The sequence below is a fragment of the Aulonocara stuartgranti genome, assembly GCF_965226115.1.
Source record: "Aulonocara stuartgranti genome assembly, chromosome: 10".
In the NCBI taxonomy this organism is placed as follows: domain Eukaryota; kingdom Metazoa; phylum Chordata; class Actinopteri; order Cichliformes; family Cichlidae; genus Aulonocara; species Aulonocara stuartgranti.
Genome location: NC_138946.1, coordinates 27,282,024 through 27,302,304, shown reverse-complemented (window position 1 = coordinate 27,302,304; position 20,281 = coordinate 27,282,024). Strand labels below are relative to the sequence as shown.

At 39.7% G+C, this 20,281-nt stretch overlaps 1 protein-coding gene across 6 annotated transcripts in view; it reads left to right on the top strand.

The window, feature by feature from the left end:
• tspoap1 (TSPO associated protein 1) overlaps nucleotides 1–20,281 on the top strand; it is a 77,700-nt gene that overhangs the window by 39,123 nt on the left and 18,296 nt on the right. For 4 of the 6 annotated variants that reach the window (XM_082548578.1, XM_082548583.1, XM_082548579.1 and 1 more), the window contains 12 exons: nucleotides 420–596; nucleotides 1,300–1,482; nucleotides 7,379–7,543; nucleotides 12,882–12,965; nucleotides 13,107–13,196; nucleotides 13,326–13,448; nucleotides 13,535–13,639; nucleotides 13,876–13,926; nucleotides 14,690–14,722; nucleotides 16,706–16,886; nucleotides 17,355–17,459; nucleotides 17,882–18,087. In XM_082548578.1, coding sequence (XP_082404704.1) covers nucleotides 420–596; nucleotides 1,300–1,482; nucleotides 7,379–7,543; nucleotides 12,882–12,965; nucleotides 13,107–13,196; nucleotides 13,326–13,448; nucleotides 13,535–13,639; nucleotides 13,876–13,926; nucleotides 14,690–14,722; nucleotides 16,706–16,886; nucleotides 17,355–17,459; nucleotides 17,882–18,087 — 1,503 coding nt within the window. The remainder of the gene's footprint in view (nucleotides 1–419; nucleotides 597–1,299; nucleotides 1,483–7,378; nucleotides 7,544–12,881; nucleotides 12,966–13,106; nucleotides 13,197–13,325; nucleotides 13,449–13,534; nucleotides 13,640–13,875; nucleotides 13,927–14,689; nucleotides 14,723–16,705; nucleotides 16,887–17,354; nucleotides 17,460–17,881; nucleotides 18,088–20,281) is intronic. The other 2 variants (XM_082548580.1, XM_082548581.1) reach the window with 2 other exon arrangements.

Below are 20,281 nucleotides of genomic sequence, written 5' to 3'. Positions count from 1 at the left end.
GGATAAGTCAGCTGATACTCTCTTATGCATCCACATGGCAGATCACATATAGGACATGCTCCCTGACTTTCTATGTATGTGCATCAAAGGGTGGGAGAGTTCCAGAGCAGAGCCATGCCGAAAGATACAAATCAGTTGTGGTAAAACTACACCAACAAAGACTGCACTGGAACTGATTGGCTTGGTGCTGTCCTTTGCTGGTCTTTGCCTATTGATTAATCAGTGAGCTACCAGTGCCAGTACTAATATTCCACAAGAGCATTCCTGCAGACCAGAATGAGACTTGGAAAGTTTAAAAGTATTCTGCTGAATCCAGTTCTTTTTACAACTGTTGATCCCCTTAGTTTCCACTCATATCTCATGTGTCTTCAGGACTGTATTCCAATGTTTCTGCTGATGAATATGTATTTTCTTTGCAGGTCAATTCCCCATCTTTGATGAGACCTGGGTCAGTTGAACAGTACAAGAGGGCATTTGCCCGTCAGCGAGCTCGGGACCTGGCCCAGCATGCCGATGTACTGCTCTCTAAAGACAAGGAAATTGCTGCCCTGCAGCAGGAATGCAGAGAGCTGGAGGCTCGGCTGGGTATCACTAAGGTATTTATAACTCATCTCCTGCTGAGTAAATTCATCCAGCCTAGATTGAAATGTGGGCACTAATTTGGCCTCAATTTCTCAGCTGAAAGCTGATTTAAAGTTTTAAGCAGTATTCCATCTACCAACCTCATTGTCACCACTGCCACAAGCCTGCTCTCTGCTGGACAGCATGGGTACTGCTCATCCTAACCTCCTCTTAAGCCCCTGTTGCAAAGGCTGCGTCACTGCTGATGTCTAGATAGATGACATTGCAGGAATAGGCTGTTCTTAATTACCAGTGACTTAAAAGCTTATTCTCTTGAGTGTGAACATCTGTTGGGTTTCATAATACTGGATGTTGCAGGGTTAGCTGTACATTGACATAATAAAAATGTGCTGACTCTTGTGTTTATCGGAAACTGTAGTGGAACATCCATATTCTTTTATTCTTTAATTTAATATTTAGTACCTGCAGGATGCAGTTTGAAAACAACACAAACAACAATAATGTGCTAAACTGAAACTGTTGTCTTGTGGCTGTGTTTAATGGATGTACACACACACACACATACACACACACATATATATATATGTATATGTGTGTGTGTGTGTGTGTGTATATATATATATATATATATATATATATATATATATATATATATATATATGTGTGTGTGTGTGTGTGTGTGTGTGTGTGTGTGTGTGTGTGTGTGTGTGTATGCAGGGCTCCCCTATTCCATCTGGTAGAGGGGAATTTGAGAAGCTTTTTAGGGAGTCTCAGAAGGAGGTGCTGCGGCTGCAAAGGCAAGTGTCGGTCACATCATCCAGAAAGCAGCATGACCATATTCCTGACCACGATGCTGCAGAGAAGAGTGGGGAAAATGTGAAGGAGGAAGGGCGAAATAAGGTAAAGTCATTTTCATCACACCAGAAACCATTCAGACTCTGCACTGACCCCTGTTGGTCTTAATCAGCTTTAAAAAGGCAAGTGAACTCTGTTTATGCACATTAAAAGTGAGATAAAATTAGCTATTACAAACAGGCCCCATCATGTAGTTAAATCTAGAAACATTTATGGTCTCAGAGTGTAGTTGGAATTATAGGAATGTAAAACATAACGCTGTGAGTCCCGAAACTCAGGGTTTGTTTATGTTGTCATGGATGTTTTCCAGTGTTATATAATGGCTTGTTGTTGGACTTTATACTAATCTGTCACAGGCCATAATGAGATGATTCCCTCTCTTGAACTTGGGCCTGATCAAAGACACAAAAGTCCTACACTCTGATCTTCTGTGCATTTAATGCTGTTTTCAGTTCTTAGAAACAGCTCTACTCCAGAGGAGGGATGCTCTGGATATTAGTCACTGGCTGGAAAGTATAAAAATACACATATCACCTAGATATAGGAAAAGGTTTCTTAATGCAGCATGTGGATTATTGTAATGGTAAAATTCATTCTTTATCGCTTAACATCTGTAACAGAGAAAAATGTCATTGCTCTGGTCAATTTTAGAGGTACAGTTGCATCCTATCCATGTCATTTAAATGCATACATCTAATAATGTTTCTTTATTTTTTGTAAAATTTTTCACTGCCTGTGGAGTGAAGTAAATTCTCTGCCTGTGGAGCTCAAATGAGAATGCCGATTGTGGTAATCTCTCATTTGTGGGACGCAAACACGCACTGCCAGTGGCACACGCACACCCAGAAAGGGGCCATGTTGTGTGAACTCTAATCCCCTCTAACAACAGAATGGTACAGTCCAGTAATCCGCTCGCTGTTGCTGTGGCAGCGGTGAGAGGGTTTTGGGTGGTAGGTAAGACTCCAGCCGCAGTAAAGACTTTTCTATCTCGCCCTGCTCTGGATAACTAGCAGGCCAAAGGAACCCTTGACGTTGCCACAGATCACACGAAAGGGGTAGGTCATCTTGTGAGTTTTGCTGTCTCTGGGACTTAGTAAGGTCTGTCTCTTGTAGTGCTTCTGGGCTAACTTCATATGTATGTGTGTGTGCTTGAAGCCGTGCAGGACTCAAAGTTGAGACTTGACACTGAAAATGAGTCAGTGTCATGACATATTGGGAGGGTGAGAGAACTGGCTCGAGGCAGCTGGTGTTTCATTTGCGTTAGATATTAAAATCAGCTGCTTATGCTGTTACATGCCCCATCTTACTATTCCGACTTGAGTTGTATCTAAAGGGATTTTTCTTTAAGGACTTATAGCTTTTATTTTTTGCTTTTTTTTTTTAAATATTAATTTCAGTAAATCCTGTCCTAAATCCCACCCTTGTCTATGATGGACTGCCACTTTCTTACAGTGCAGAAAGACGGAGCAAGCGTGAGGCCTAGTCAAGGGCAGCCTGTCAACCCAGTTTTGTAACAGTCATATTCACAGCTTCCAGATGTAGAATTTAGACAGACAGACTTAGTGACATGGTGCTGCAGCGTTTGATTGGTGGACATCGATATGTTCCGTATTAAAAAAGAAAATCAACGGCCAGGCCAATCCATTAAGGTGCTTTTAAAAGAAGTGATCCAGTTACCCGTTTCAGTAGTCGGCAGGGATTACACCAATGTGCTTATGGCATTCAGGGCCTGCTGAATGTGATCTGACCCTGCTTTAGTACGCATGGCCCCAGGGTGTACTTTAATATACATGGACCACATCAGTGTGAAGTGTCCATACCTCATCATGTGAGGCAGGGTGTGAGGAGAGGTGGGCTGTCTGAGCTAGGGCCTGGTCTGATACAAACACAAGAGGCAAACATGCTGTAGTCTCAGCATAAAACAGACGCTAGGTGCGCCTGCTTCCTTCATCAGGTCATTTATTGGTAAATGACTTACATGACTGTGTTTACACATCCTGTAGGATTTGAGTATTTACTTAACTAATTTAATTTTCGTTCTTGACTTTATTTAGGGACTCTTTTTTTATTTAAACAGTCATTACTTGATTCACCTCAGTTTGAATGTGCAGTTGGATAAGACAGTGTTTCTGATTTCTGCAGGGTCAGACAAACACTACCACTTGACAAGCGCTTGATCAGTTATACATCTATGTTGCATGTAAGCTTGGCCTTGAATGTATTAAAAATGGTAGATGGAATTCAAAATCTTTTTTTGACATTACTGATGAAAAGAGAAAGGATAAGGTTGCATTGTGCTTGATTAATGATACATTCAACCTCTCAGGCTCACTGCATAGCTATTTCCATGTGTTATCCAGAAGGATTCAACTTAAAAGTTTCTAAATAACTAAATTATCAAGCATCCAGTTGAAATCTGTAGATGACAGAGGTTGGAGTATTAGTCTAACTGATGTTCACAGCCTGTGGCTGTTAAAGAGAAGTAATTTAACCACTGTCTTGAAGTAACAAAAAACTCCTGACTTGGATCTGGATATTTTCTAATATCTTCTTTCTACAAATATGGAAGCTCCTTATTCTAAACTGAAGTTCAGTCCGCTTGGATTATTGATCTCATATTTAATTAGACTTTTCACAGAGAGTCGGACCCCTGAAATTGTAGACATTATCAAAGGATGATTTTACTAGAGCATATGACCATTTATGATCTGCTAGTCTGTGTTATATTGAGTTTGTTTTCCCAACTGGCTCAGATAAAAACAGAGAATGTGTAACATCAGCGTTTTATTGCGGATAGCTGATATGACTACTTGCAGCAGAGATAATGTGTGCTCACTAAATGTGGGACATAACTACCCAAAGTTTTTACTTTTCAAATTTAAATTGGGCAGATGCAAACCACTGCATCTTAAAATTGGACTAGTTTGTCACCCAGAAACTCCAAGCCATGTATTTGATATAATTTCTTGCAGATGTGTTAAAAAACCCTCTAGAGAGAAATTTCCTATAGGTAACTCACATCATGCCCTGATTTGATTTACTCTGTCTCTCAATGAAATATCCAGCCATAAATTTAAATAAATAAAAGTGGCTTAAGATAAGTAGCATTTCTTCGCTTAGGTGGTTGGATTGAAAAAACTGACGATTCTTTCCTTCACTTGTTTAAGTAAATACGATGCTCAGAGGGGTTTTTTATTTTTGTTTTTTGTTGCAGGATTTACTTTTGATATTTTTTCAAACTAAATTCAGTGTTTCTCAGTTAAACAAGTGAGAATTCTCATGTATTTAATTGGAATAAAGGGCTAGAACACCTGTTATGTAATACTTACCAGGTATAATTAATACTGTTGCGTGGGTACCGCCTGCCTCTGACAAAGCATTTCATAATCATCATCATCATATGGGAAAAACCCCACAATAACACAGTAAAGAGAGCATTAATGTCTAGGGTTTGTCTCTAATTAAGTTATAGTTTTGCTGCTGTATATAGGCCAAGATGCAAAGACTCCCTGGGCTGAGTTGACCTATCCTCTTAATTGTCTGTATAATAGAGACCGAAACTCAACACCATATCTAAGCAAAATCTCTAAAACAAGAACAGCCTGTTAGGTCATAGTAAGTTTTGTTAGGTTAGTGTGTTGGCATATAAACCTTTGAAATGATTCATAATAGCCTAAGCTGTGCTCTAATGCTCTCTGTCAGTCTGACAGCCGCTTTATTCCCCACAACAGTGCATAAATGTGGCATTATGTAATATTCGCCTCTCTGTGCTCATTCGCCAAAACCATGTCAGAATTATATCACACATCGCATGAACTCTTATTATATTTGCTTTGAACCATCATCTCTTTAGATAAAGGCTTGCTCTTTTAGGGAGCTTGACCTGTATTTTAAAAATAATGTAAACCTCCTGATTTATCACTGTAAACAACATTTTTTTCATGAAAACACCGCAAACACAGTCACTACTTTTGATAAAGTGTGTTGTTTAATAATGAAAGAGTAGAGTTCAGGTATGTAGCATGCAAGCACAAGTGGACTATTATGTTAAAAAAAAGTTGATAGAAGAGTTAGAGTGTACCTCACCCACCATGCTGTATGGCTGCCAGGTTGTAGCAGAAACTCCACACACTTATTAAGCCAACCCACTGAATGGGCGTGTACTCCTGCAAGCTAATTACAAATGACAAGAAGACTGACTAGTTTAATTATGTCAGACCAGTTACAAAGATGGGAATTTTGCCAGGATGATGGGATCATCTAGCCTGTCCTCACTTGAGAGGGTCATGATGGGATGTTAAATGACCACCAAAAGGAACAAGGCGAACAAAAAACAGCAGCGAGCCTATTTAAAGCCCTCTTTCCTGGGCACTTTTTTTGACCGGGGGCCAATGGATTTAGTGCCTCCTGCTGGCCTTTCGTCACCACTACTAACACCATCTGGCCTTGTATCCAACAGATAAACCAGGGGTGGCTTTGCTTAACTTCACAGGCATGCCACTGATTAGATTCTGTCACAATGACTTTTGAACCCCATAGTCTGTATCCACCGTGCAGCCTGAACGGCTTCTTTAAAAAAAAAATAAAAGGTGGGGGAAACTAATAGTGTGGTGTCAGAATGCTATTTTCATGCTGCAGATGATGGTGTTGATGCTGTGAAATGAGTATCTTGATGTCTAGTATCCAGTAGAGAGAATCAGCTGCTTTATACAAAAAAGAGCTGTCTCCAGTTTAGAACACTTATTCCGTTACTGGCATGTTGTTTTTAGTGACAGCTTGTGTTTTCTAAAAATAATGTTGACTGCATACAGCTGCCAGAAGACAATACTTCTAGTCATTCAAGGCGAAGGTCCTATCATAATCTTGTCATAGTTCTTAGTGAAACTACAACAGGAACGCTTCTGTTCATGATGGACGAGTCTGGAGATCATTTGGTTTCAGTTTTAGCTCACTTTCTTTGTTATCGTATGCAGCGGTTGTGGGCAAGAGTCACCCTTATCTCATTTGAATAGTTTCTTAACATAATAAGGTCCAAGAGCATCTTCATCTTGTGAATATACTACCACATCATTCTTCTCTAGAGACAGCTGATGCAAACTTTGCACAAATCAAAAGCAAAAACACTTTTTTTCAAACAGAATCTTACACACACACACACACACACACACACACACACACACACACACACACACATATATATATATATATATATATATAAAGAGAGAGAGAGATATATGGTATAGATCTTACTGTTTTTTGTGGCTGTAAATGTTTTTCATACAGCATATGAATTCCTGAAGTAGTCTGCTGATCCCCAGGTGAATCCTATCTTAAACTGGTGCGTCTAATGTCTATAGTAATAGTCTTCCAGTGTAAAAGCAAAGAGATTGTAAAGGAGAGATCCCTTTTGCTGCACGTGGCAGAGCGCCTTTGATCCTGTTATTGGGTCCTGGCCTTGGCTACACTAGCACAGTTCTCTAGGCATAAGTAGGTTTGCTCTAAAATTAGATACTGATTCCCAACTCTTAACCTTTAACCAGTGTTAGCCTGTCCCCCCACCTGGATATTCATTAGAAGGATCATACAGTGTATGAGGATAAATATGTGACTGTTTCAGAAGTGTAACCTGCTGTGAAACAGTCCAGTCATTGCACGCAGCCTAATTAGATAGGACAGCCTTCCCGCTAGTGTGTTCTAGTCTTGTTGGAAGCCAGAGGGAATCCCCCTGGATTACTCATTGATTGTAGATGGAACACTGGGAAGGAGGCTTGTTAATAATCCCTGTTTCACAGTGGGGGATGCGAGTGTAAAGGTTACTTAACAGTTGACAGTTATACATTTGCTCCCCATTCTGTAGCTGTGTCAGAACTGTATTTTTTCTTCTTCTTTTTCTATTTTTTTACTTTTACATGTAAAGTGAATGATTCCTCCTGTCTCTCAGGTTGTAGGAGAGACCCCGTGTGTGGTATTAGATGAAGCTCCATCCAGGTCTGAGAGAGCTCCCGGAGAAGAGGAGTCGGGGCTGCGAGTGACGCCCATACTGGGCCTTAGCCCGCCCCCCTCCCATAAGGAGGAAAACACAGAGAAGCAGCATCTACAGTTTCTGGTAAGTGAAGAGGACTGTAGTTTTCATTTCCCTTTTCTCAGACCAATCATTACACTGTAAATTAAGGGACACTTTACTCCACCAGCAAGCCTTTTCTGTTGCAAATGTCAGTTTACTGTCTTAATGAAGATGGGAAATCTTAACAAAGCAGTTTGTATTTAATAACCTGCTAAATATTCATCATGTTCAAATGCTATGTGCATAATAGAGCTGCTTGCTGATATTTAAGAGTTAGTAATACAGACTGTTATTAGATGTCACCTGAATGGCTTTCAAGTCATTCCCTGTCTCCAAAGTCATTCTTACACACCTCCCTTTGGCTAAATCTACATATTGAGTGTAATTATAGGGAGGGTTCTATGTTTGTATTTTTATTTGAAACTGAAGCAAGGATATCAGTGCTGTGACTGAGCTGACTTCCACTGAAGGAAAATTTACAGTCAGATTTGTTATGTAATGCTGGGATTATTTTGATCTTGTCCTTTGGAAAAGTAGCACATCACCCTTTCTGATGCTTCAAGTAGGATACAAAGCATAAATAGACCTTATTTCCTTCAGCTCTGCATTTTTTCTCAGAATAAAAAATGCAACATATTGGACAAAAAACATCAGATAAGTTACATGTGATATATCAGGAACAGCTGAAGGCAATTTCATTACCTTTGACACAAACATTTACTTTAATTCAACAATAAACTGATTATATTCTGTCGGTCAGTGGTCAAGATTTGCCTCACAAAACAAATCACATTTGGATGGAAACTGAATTGATGACACAAATCTTTTTTGTCCATTGATTAAATTCTTTTAAATTCATATATGTAAGTAAAGTGCAACTTGGCTATTCAGTTGAGTTCAGTTCACTCGTTTTCTCCACAGTGTTTTGTTTGACAAATAGCTGGTGAAGCCTTACCCCATACATAACTAGTTTCTTCATAAAGTGACTATTAGTCCAAGGAGGAAGTGGTATCTTGGCAGTGGAATATATCATAACAGCAGAGTAAACACTGAGATTGATCAGAAGGTGATCACCATGCAGGTAATATTTTTAGCTTTACTAGTGACAACAGTCAGATCACTGCTTTAGTCCAGACTGAAATATCTCGACAGATATGGAAAGGAGTGCTTTGGAATTTTCCATTGATATTGATCTTGTCCAGAGAATGAATTCCTTAGTTTGTTTTCATCTAGCTTCATCATTAAGTCATAATCTTAATTTGCTTAATGCTTTGATTTGTCACCAAATATCGCCAAAACAGATGGCAGTACTCTCAGGCTGAGCTGTTCTTTGTGTTTAGTGCAAATGTTAGCATGCTAGCACTAGCACTGTCATTGAGTGCATGTTGGCATGCTAATGTAGCACTGTCATAAGTGCACTACTGTGCATTAAGAAGAACACACAGGCCTGCTTGGATGGTAGCAGATTTTGTTTTAAAGAGAATTTAATCTTTAGCCTGCAGGCCTGTAGATCCTGTTTGACTATGAAGTATTTGCATACAATTAATAACACATTGGCCGTAGGTCCTCCTTAAATGCTGAATTTCCTTCATTATCATCATCATCATCTTCTGTGTCAATTACTGGTGCAGATATCTTTATTTGTTTAGAAGGTAAATACCTGTTGTTTTTTTATGATTGGTTTTATTGTACTGACTTTGGTGGTGATGTATTGTATTGCTATTCAAGTGTGTGTGTGTGTGTGTGTGTGTGTGTGTGAACACACACACACACACACACACACACACACACACATACACACACACACACACACACACACACACACACATATTTGTGGGGACGAACAGCCCTTATGGAGACCAAAATTCCAGTCCCCTGAAGTCTGAAGGCATTTTTGAGACTCAAAATGTGGTTTTAGTGACAGGGTTACAAGTGGGTTATGGTTATGGTAAGGGTAAGTGGCTAGGGAAAGCATTATGTCAATTAGATGTCCCCACAAGATATGATTACATGACATGTGTGATTGTTTGTTTTGTTTGTGGAGGTCACTTGTGCATGTGTCACGTGTTCACACAAGTGACAAACTTTACTTCACTTTACCTTTTAATATGTCAGTATACCAACATTCCTTAAGTGCTGCATGGATTGTTCTGCCATTCATCAGAGAACATTTTTAAACCTGCTATCTGCTACCTTTTTGAAAATATGTCATTGATAAGCTATTGGTTTAAAGTTGGGTAACATTCCTGTCCCTGTGATGGTTTTCACTCTTTTCTTCTTTGGGAAGCCTCGTGTGATTATCAGCCTGGACTATTCCTCCTCAGCCAGAAGACTGAGGATGACAAAGAGTCATCTTTGTCAGCCAACATTTGGCTATAATGTTTACATTCAGCTCAACTGTTATTGCACACTCATCTCAGAGTGTTAATGGCAGGACTGTGCATTCACTGTGTTTGTCCTGACTCGAACAATTTCATCTTAGTCTCAGCTGAACCAAGGAGGTGCTTCCAGGTTTCACCGGACTTCTTTTCGTGTTGTTTAGCAAAGTTTAAACATTGCAGTTGTGTGCCATAGAGCAAACAAGCCTTTCTTTTCTTGGAGACTGTCTTAGGAGGCTGATGTGACAGAAACTCAGATTTCATTGATAATTCCTCTTCCAAACTGTTCTGTGCCATTCAAGAAGACAAGGCCTTTGAAGATATTTTTTGTTTTTGAAGCCATTCAGACTTAGATGCCATCTGATGGTTGCAGGGCTGCAGTCGGCACCAGTAACAGCCTTAATTTGGGTCGAGGATTGTCCAGTGTCTTGACAGACAGGCAATTGGATCCTCTTGCTCAGTGCTGTTGAAATTTTTTGGGGTCTTCCACTTTACTTTTTTGTTCCATAACCCTCAGGATCATTTAAGAAATTCCAAATGACTGTCTTACTGCATCTCACCTCAGCAGCAATGGCGCGCTGCGAGAGACCCTACTTATACAGTTCAACAACCTGACCACGTTCAAAAAGGGAAAGGCTTTTTGAACGTGTGACTACCTGACGTGACTACCTGACAGAAAATGACAATGAATCCACATTTTTGCACAGATTAGGCATGTGGTCCTAACCCATATGGAAAAGAAATAGTAAAAACTTATATGATTTACTCATGAAAGTGGCCACTTTCTCATCACTTTCATATATTGTTTTAGTAAGTATCCAAAACATACAAGTTTCATTTATATAATTTTTCAAGGGATCTTGTGATGGACTGAGTTGAAAAACAGGAGTCCCAGGAATTATTAGAAAAATATAGTTTCCATTTATTTAACCCCCAAAAATTATATTCACAAGAGTAATAAATGTTGAGCTCATAAAAGAGGTCAAAGAAACAAAACTGAACTCCAGCAACAACTGCAAACTTAACAGACCAAATGACTGCTCAAACATACATAATTGACCTAAACATGAAATGACATACAAGGGTATATATAATGGCTGATCAGACCATTGTGACACATGAGGGGGTAACAAACAAACACAATCATAAATCACAAACAATGCAGTACAATCTAGTTTGTTAATAAACTAAACACTAAAGAAGAAAATCAAAAAACCCCATTAAACCCTAAATATTTAATTAAATACAAATACTTTGTTTTTAAAGTAAAGAAAACACACATTCCCCCCTTCAGCAGGAAGTGGTGGTGTAGTCCAATTATCTTCCTTCATATTTAATGGTTTCAAACCCTGGCTACCATCTTTTGTCCAGCAACTCCCAGGGATGATGGCAGGTAAGAAATAAAAAGACAAAGGTTAGTCAGAAAGCAAAGAAATGAAGTAGTATGAATACATAAGTAAACTAAATGTGCGTGCTTACAAATAGAACCAATGTATCCAAACCAATCAATAAAGTTATTGGCAACTAAAATATATTACTATGTTCAAATGAAGAATGAAAATACAAAAGTTACCGACTTTAGAGTGTGGCCACGGGTTTGGCCATCACAGATCTTTATCTGTTTTCACTCTTGTATGCTTTTCATACAAGTTTCACACAAGACAGATACAAACTTTATAAGATTTATATATATCTTTTCCATATGGGAAACTTTTGATCAGCTGTAAAACAGCCAGTTTCATTCAATAAATTGCATGCTCAAAAAATGTTTTCTCTCACTCCCATTTCTTCTTGTTGCATGTTGAAGCCCTACTTTGAACATTGTTAAGATGCAACCATGCAAAATATGATTTTATTTTGCCATTTTTCAACTGGTCTTAAACTTTTGATTGGGACTGTACAAAAAAAGCAATAAGTATCATATTATGTTATGAGTTGTGTTATCCTAATAAGATAATTAACAGTGAAATAAGATAGATGTTGGGTCCATGTTTTACAAAACTTTATTTTCTTCCCCCTTATTGTCAAATTGATCCTTGAACTTTAGATGAAGTGACCTCTGCACAGGAAAGAATTTTTGTGATCTTTCTAGTTTAACAGAGTGACACAGGCAACTTAATCTGTTTTGATCAGGTAACATTCTCTGAAAGGATGATCTTGCTAATATCATTATTTTTAGAGTGAAAAAGGACCCCGTGCTGAAGAATAAATTCCCCTCCTTGTCACATTGTTGCATCTGTTTTTCAAAATAAAAGTCTTGTTTTCTTCATATTTATAATGTGTGGCATAGCTGTTTTAAATATTCTAATGGAAGTTACAAAGGAACAAAAGTGTGAATCAAAGGATACCTGCGGTAGTCTTCACCATGGAGACAAGACATTTAGTGTGACAATGAAGCTCAGTGAGAAATGTTTTTGTAATGTGACCATGTTGTATTTGAATTCCACACAGTACAATCAGATGTGGTAGTTTAGCTTCCCAGCTGTAATGTGACTGTTAATCAGGCCTTCAAAAGAACGCAACTCAAACACAATCAAGAAAATCAGAGCACAGGTTGTAGTTTAATTATCTTTATTGTCTTGCTGTGTCATCCCTGGTGAGAGTACAGTGTCTCTTCCAGTCAGCTGCTGGTGGTCTGCAATTAGCCTCTGTCCTGTAGCTCCCACATCACAAACACAGGGGTAATGCTTGATTGAGGTCCTGGAGCCACAGTGAAATAAGCTGATTTCTCCTATGCTGCTCCTGCATGTAAGCTGCATTTAGAATAATTAAAGGATGCTAAGCTTTGTAATGCCTCATTGCTGTCCTGTCAGAGGTCACTATGGAAACTGCAAGGATTGTATCCCATTTTGCAAAATGTACATGATGCAAATGATTCCTATTTATTGTTATGTTTTTGTATGATATATTATGTGCATTTTGAGAGTTTTAGTTTAAAGCCTGACCTGAGTTTCCAAATTAAAGATTAAGTGTAACTATCCTTGTTTTTTCTCTTGTTTCAGGAAAGTGAACTGAGCAAGAAAAGAAAAGAATGTGAAAATCTTGAGCATGAAGTAAAGAAGCGACAGAAGAGATGTCTGGATTTGGTAAGTGAACCTTGTGCTCCATTGTTTCCTTCTGTCATACTCTCTTTAAAGCACAGCTGCGATGGACATAATGACAGCAGAGGGGTAGACGTGGATTTCCGCATGTTTGTATGAGTGTGGTTTTGTGTTTTTCTGGAACAGGAGAGCCAGCTTGAGGATGAGCGAGGCAAAAATGAGCAACTAAAGGAGGAGGCAGATCTCCTCAGGAGGAAGGCACAGCTGCTCGACCAGGTCGGTGACGCTGCTCGAGATATATAGGTTTTATTTTGTGTATAAAAATCATGTTTTTGGTCATCATCACTGACAGTTGTGATAACCAATCTTAATGCTATGATGGGATAACCTGCTGCTATTTCCCAGACTCGGGCTGAGAATGAGGAGCTGAGGGAAGATCTCTCTGAAGTGACCGCTCAACGCAATTCAGTTCTCGAGGAGAACCAGAGACTCCGTGCCAAACTGGAGAACCTAGAGCAGGTCCTAAAGGTACTATCTGAGTCAGATGCTTGGTGCGCTATTGTCAGTTTTGCTCCTTAGTGTCCCTGCTGATAAACTCTTTTCCTTCTGAACAGCATATGCGAGAGGTCGCCGAGCGAAGGCAGCAGCTGGAATTGGAACATGAGCAAGCACTGGCTATCCTTAAGTTCAAACAGGATGAAATCAAAAGGTTACAGCGGGTAAGAAATACAGCCTTGAGTTTTGGGGGGTTTTTTTGGTTTCGATCTTGCTAAAGTCATGCTCTCATAGCCTGTGGGTTACTTTCAGTGTAGTTAAGAAAAATGGGGCACTTTGTCCAGCAGGGGGCAACCTTTGGGCACCAATAAAGAATTTTATCAGTGCTGCTTGCTATGCTGTGAAAGTGAATTTTATGATGAAAGTTTACTGTGAATTGAATGTTTTTTTTAATCATCAGGCTCAGTTATTCGCCAAGAGGGAGCATGAAGGAGTGGTTCAGATGCTGGAGGTGAGTGTATGTGACACTATTATGTCTGCACGGGGAAGCACAAAAGCAAGTAAAACAACTCTGTGCCAGACCACGCTTTTGTACTGCCAGACTGCATAGCCCTGAGGTGCTTTCAAGCATTTAGGAGGACTTAGGATCAAATCCAAAGCTGGCAGTGTCCCACAAAAGAGTGAAGCATTAAAGAGTAACAAGAAAAAATGTCTCTATGTGACATACACTAATGTATTCCTTTCAGCTTAAATTCACTGAATAAAGTGTTTCTGTCTTTTAAAACAGAGCAAAATTCTCACCAGGTTTTTAGTATGTTTAAAGACATTTCATTCTTTTTTTAGTAGGTCAAAAGACGATTCATTCTTCTAAAGAATCCTGGAATTATAATTTACTGGGATCTTTATTCTTATCTAAACACCTGGCTGAGAAGCTGTGGCAGAAAGTACTTATATTTTTGTAGCTCTAGTAGGCCTGAAAACCGTTTGAACAGATGGCTCTTCTGCTGCTTTGTGACGTTTGTGCTTGCTCTCTGTGTCAGCGTAAGAATTCAAAATGAATCCAGATAGCAGATGACAGTTGAAATCCCCCTGCCTCTGATTGGCTGCTGATGCTGAACATTAAAAAAAAAGAAACTAAAAAAGGAGGGAAAAAATCAAAAATGTCATCATCCACAGTTGATGACTTTACATTCCTGTTGTCTGTGTTCCTTATTTCTCACGGTTCATTTTGCTGCGAGAGTTTGTTACTTAAAGCAGTGTGTATTTTATTTTAGGAGTTGACTCAGCTCGTGTTGCGGAGAGAGCTGGTAGAGTATAGTTGCTCTGTTTTCAAAATGCCTAGTTTCCTTCCTCTTGGCTGTGTTTCTCTCACTTTCTGTCTGTATTTAAACCAAAGCATCACAGGAGAAAGTCTCTTTCCCTCCCAAGAGCCCATGTTTTACTTGCCAACAAAACACCCAGCCTTACTCACTCTGTTAAAAAACAGTTTTTGCTAGATTATGAGAGGGGTGTGTGTGTGTGTGTGTGTGTGTGTGTGTGTGTGTGTGTGTGTGTGTGTGTGGGCTGCTATGGGCTGAGAGACATTCTAGTGATTCTGGCTTGTGAGCGGATTTCCTTGCTGACCTGGACTCTGACTGCTGTGTTTCTACTCTATTAATATTTAATTTAGTCTTTTCCAGTTTCAGTGCTTCACACACATGCATTTGCATCTTTTCTTTGTGCTTTGTGCCTTTTTTGCTAAGCAGAGTACACTGGACTGCATGCAGGTATTTCTTGAACCTCGTGTTCAAGAGCTTTTTATCTTCTCCTCAACAGGACCTCCACCCAGCCCTGGTCCTTAGAACCACCAAAACCCCAGTTGCTTTTATTTAGTTCCTTGAAATTGATGGAACTCTATTCAACATTAATTAGTGTAAAACAGCCCCTCAGAAATGCTTCACTTGTGAACAGTTGCTCATCTGAGGCTGTTGCGTTTCTCTTTTATTTATTTATTTTTTTTATGGTTACCGATTTGCATTTAAATCAGGTCATTCATATGGGGTGTAGGGTTAGGGGTTAGTGTATGTGTATAACACATTTATCACTCCCAGCTGCACTGACAGCACTTACTACAATTATCGGGTTGTTTAATCTTATTCCATGTACGCAAATAGTCTCATTGCCATTTAGATTAGATTAGATAAAACTTTATTAATCCCTCGGGTGGGTTCCTCCGGGAAATTTGGTAAATTTCTGATAGTATTCATCTGAGGTTTTACAAATGATTTGTGTCAGTGTTTTAATACTCATTACCCCCCAGCTCAGTGCAGCTAGATAAGAATCGACTACAGGCTTTGCGTAGGTGAGCACTAACAGGAAATGTTGTTCAGACACTTTCGTGTGAAGGCTTTTGTCAGATCAGCCTGCCAGGAAACTCCCACCGCAACCGGAAGTGAAATCAGCTACATTTAGAAACCCAGTAAGACAGAAGCAAGTAGTGTTCTGCCAAATTACCCCGCTGTCATAAAAGTGATTGCAAGCCGAGTGTTAAATGGAAGCAACATGTAACACCTCATAAATACTTTACTCCAGTTTCCCCTCCCCCTTTGCCTGCCTCCCTTTTTCCTTTCCATTTACCCAGCCAGTCTTTGTCATTTGTCTTTGCAGATTCTAACAAATGATGTAGGGACTTGTAACATTGTCTGTCTTGCAGAAACCCATATTTGCGTTGTGGATTACGTTATTTCATGCATTCATTTGTGTTTGCCACATTTTGTTGTCCTATTTGTCCATCTTTCAAAACAGTCATAAACATAAGAAATCAGATGTATCAAAAGTAAATGGCCTGCATTTGTATAGCGCTTTAATTAGTCCCTAAGGACCCCAAAGCGCTTCACACTACATTCAGTCATTCACCCATTCACACACACATTCACACACTGGTGGCCCTAATCATAAAAAGCTTTTCCATAGTTTCTAAGGAAATTGATTTAATTGCATTGAAGGTTTCTGCAGGACACTGACGGTGATAGATTGCTGATTAAAAGGAAAAATCCACCTTACCGCTCACATCCCAACATTCACACACTGTACTGCTAACTTAGGCAAAGCTCATTCGCTTGTAGACATCAGGTTAAAGTGTGTCCAGAAGAAACCTAAAGTATGGTAACACATCACACAGTTCCACCTGAAATGACCTGGTTAACAAATTGAGGACATCACATCTAATAGTGTTGAAAGGTGGATTTTCTCTCACACAAGTCACACTGGCACTGTTTGTGTGCATTATATTGGTTCTGCCTTCTGTGTAGTCGAAGGTACGAGAGCTGGAGGAGAAATGTCGAAGCCAGAGCGAACAGTTTGGCCTGCTGTCCCAAGAGTTGGAGAAGTTTCGAATGCAGGCCTCAAAGGTGGACCTGGCCAGCTCTAGCCTCCTCAACAACCCCACCCTGTCGGTTCTGACCAACGGGGTGGGCCTGACTACAGAGCGAGGTAAGTGGTTGCTTCACTTCACTTGCTTAATGACCAAAAGGAAAATCAAACAATCTGACTTACTATGTCTTGTTTCAAGATAATTTGCCAAATCATTGTTTAACAATAATTTTGCTTTCATGTTATAGAATCGTAGTTGGTGTAGTGGACACAGATGATGGCTTGGTAAAGAGCACTGAGCCACTTATAGAAAAGAGTTCTTTAAAATTATCCATATATATAATGATCAGGAATGCATCTCTCCAGATTTTAATTTCGAGATATTTTATCATTGACTTCTGAACAATAAGGACACAATACACAATACCCAGTCCTTCTTCTTAATGTGACATTCTCTCTTTTTCCACCTTTGTGTGTTATAATGTAACCTCAATCCCAGCAGCAACAAATACATAGTGCAAATCTAGACCAACTCTTTCCTACTGTGTATATCCAACCCTTTTCTCTTACAATGTTCATGTGTTTTAGACTGCACTGGTGGCTCATGGGATATGGTGACTCTAGGTGAAATAGCCTTTTGGAGTCTCGAGGGAGGTGACACTGTCTCCTGCCCCGAGGGCAATGACCCACTTGGTATGCCCGCCGTCTCTGTTACTCATAATATGTGTTGGACAGTGTTACAAAAGCACCGCATGCGTTGACCTGTCATCTTACCTGCACGGTCACCGTTAACAGTCCAGCACCGTAACAGAGCTGATCTGTTACTCTCACCATAGCATGAGACAGTCAGTGTGTGGAGCATGGAGCACGTTAAGTCTCTTAACAGTCCTCGTGTGAAACATGTTGTCTTTATAGTGTGACCACTGACAGATGGAGATAGGACTTTTTTTCCTTCCTCTTTTTAATCAGCCATGTTCAGGCCTTGAGCCCCCTGCATGTCAACCAGTGACTTCACATGCCTAGCTGCTCGTGGATTCAACCAGGTTATGCAGTAAGAGGGCTGATGTATGTTCACTAGATGGTGGATTATCCTCTGCCTCTCTCTCTCTTGCTAGATGTGGCCACTGCACTACGCATGGGGGCTACCCCTCATGCTGCAGGGCTATCCAGGGTGGAGCGATCGCCTGTCACCAAGCATCGAGAGCTGCCCACCATCAGCGTCAGCAAGTCAGGCTCTTCCTCTAGCAAGTCAGAGACCACGCACCTCACGCCCAAGTCTGACACCCATCTCAGTCCGCACAAATCAAGCCCAACTCACGAGGTACCAGCAGTGAAGACGATGTGTAGTACATCACTTTTTTCTCAAATCAGAAAAAATGCTTTCATGCATTTTGTGTTTTTTTGTTTATTTTATACATGGTTCATATATTAATGGTAATATGATATAAATATGTGAAATTTCAACACAGTCTTACATGAAATATAATTTATAATTATACAGTAAAGTTGTTTTAAAGCTGACACCATTAGCTAATGTGGCTGCTACATTTGAAAACCACCATCTGTATCTAGTAAGTTAGCCTAACGGTTGATAGGTTAGTTTGAAATAGAGCTGCCACAAACGATTATTTTGATAGTCGACTAGTCACCGATTATTTTTGCGATTAGTCGACTAATCAGATCATCATCCATTGGACGTAAAACGTACAGCTTATTGCACCAGCAGCATCTGCTCTTATATAACTATCATTAGCTTACAGCTTTAAGTGTTTAAGGTATGTGCTAACTAAAAATAAAGACAAGATGATAGTTTATAAAATTTGAATGAAATTTGCAGATTGTTTCGGTGAAGTTTAATAAACTCCTTGCTATCTAAAATATAACAGGACACCGGAGTAAATTCTCGAGCATCTCACACTTCTGATAATCAGCTGTCTGCTTGACGTTTATTCAGCTGTGTAAAAACTTTAATCTCAGCCAAACCGATTTACTCAGGAACAAATAAAATACTAAAAAAAGCCAAACAATAACATGTTTAAGTTATCTAAGTGACTCATATATATTTAACCTAAGTAGCGAAAGACGGCGGTGGGTTTGAAAACGATTTGCCGGGAGTCCGGTGTTCTCAAGGCTCTAGTTAGCCTAGCCCCCGGCTAACTATCGAGCTAGTGGGTAACAGACGTCTCCGAAAACGTCGGCGCGCTTTTGAAAATATGTGGTGTCTTGATAAACTGAGCAGATATTTGAGGTTTACACAGCTACATTCTCGCCTGAAAATATGTTAAACGTTTATTTTGTGACCCAGAAAGAATAATAAGAGTAACATTAAAACTAACTAGCTGCCGCCATTGTTGGAAACTGAGCTGGGCCGCGCTATGAATTCTGGGAAACTGCTTCTTCTTCTTCGGGGTTTAACGGCAGCTGGCATCCTTGTACATGCTGTGCTGCCATCTTCTGTTCCAGTCCGTTATTACACTCTTAAATCCTGCCACTTATTCCTGCGTCTTTTGTGATCTTACAAAGCTTCAAACGACGCGTCGACTATTAAATCAGTCGTCGACGATTTTGATAGTCGACGTAATCGTGACTAGTCGACTAATCGTGGCAGCCCTAGTTTGAAGCACTTCATCTCTTCATCCTGATATTCTCCTTCTTTGTTTCGGCACACATGAAAGCAGATCGAGATTACTACACTGTTTGCATGGATTTAATGGATTAAAAAGCTCTCCTTAAACTTGTTGTCATCTCACGTTAGTGCACACTGTAACAGAAGAGTCCAGTGGAGTATTTTGGTTTTGCTCCAAAATATTTAGCATGTTTGTCCTGCCGGTGTGTGGTCCTGCATGCTATGCAGCCTGGTGGTCTTTTTATCCAGTCACTCGACTGCATACAATCAATAGAGCTCATATTTAGTGAGATAATCCACTCAGCTCTGTGGATTATAAAGGGTATACAGTAGTTGTTTGTGATTATCCTTAAAAAGTGCTGTTATTTCTTGCAGGTAGCCATTTATACCAGGTATTAACTAGCTCTGTAGTAGTTCTGTTCCTGTTTGTATTCAATAAAAAGGGCAAAAAGTCACTCGCAAACAAAGTGATTTTCTTTGCAGTCATTTCCAAACAGGCATGGCTTTATCTTGTGGCCTTTTAAGATAATATGTGTAAAGCATATCATACTCGTGAAATGTGCTCTCCTTTTGGCAAGAAAATAAAGGACATCTTGATACAGAAGAAAGAGTTCATGCTGGCTAAAATAGGTTAAGAATTTCCACTAAAGAAATTCACTTGTTTAGGTCAGCCGCAACAATAAATGGAGTAAATTAAGCAGTAGAAACAGCTTCTAAAACACCTCTCTGTAATAAACTTTGAAAGATATCTGACCTATAGGGAAAGACTTGTTCCAGGACCATTGTGTTAGCTTGCAGAAGATTTTGATTTGTGTACGTAGCAAATTGTGGCACTTACAGCACAGTGCTTGGTCATCCTAGTTACCTCACTTTTATTGCAACTGCAGTC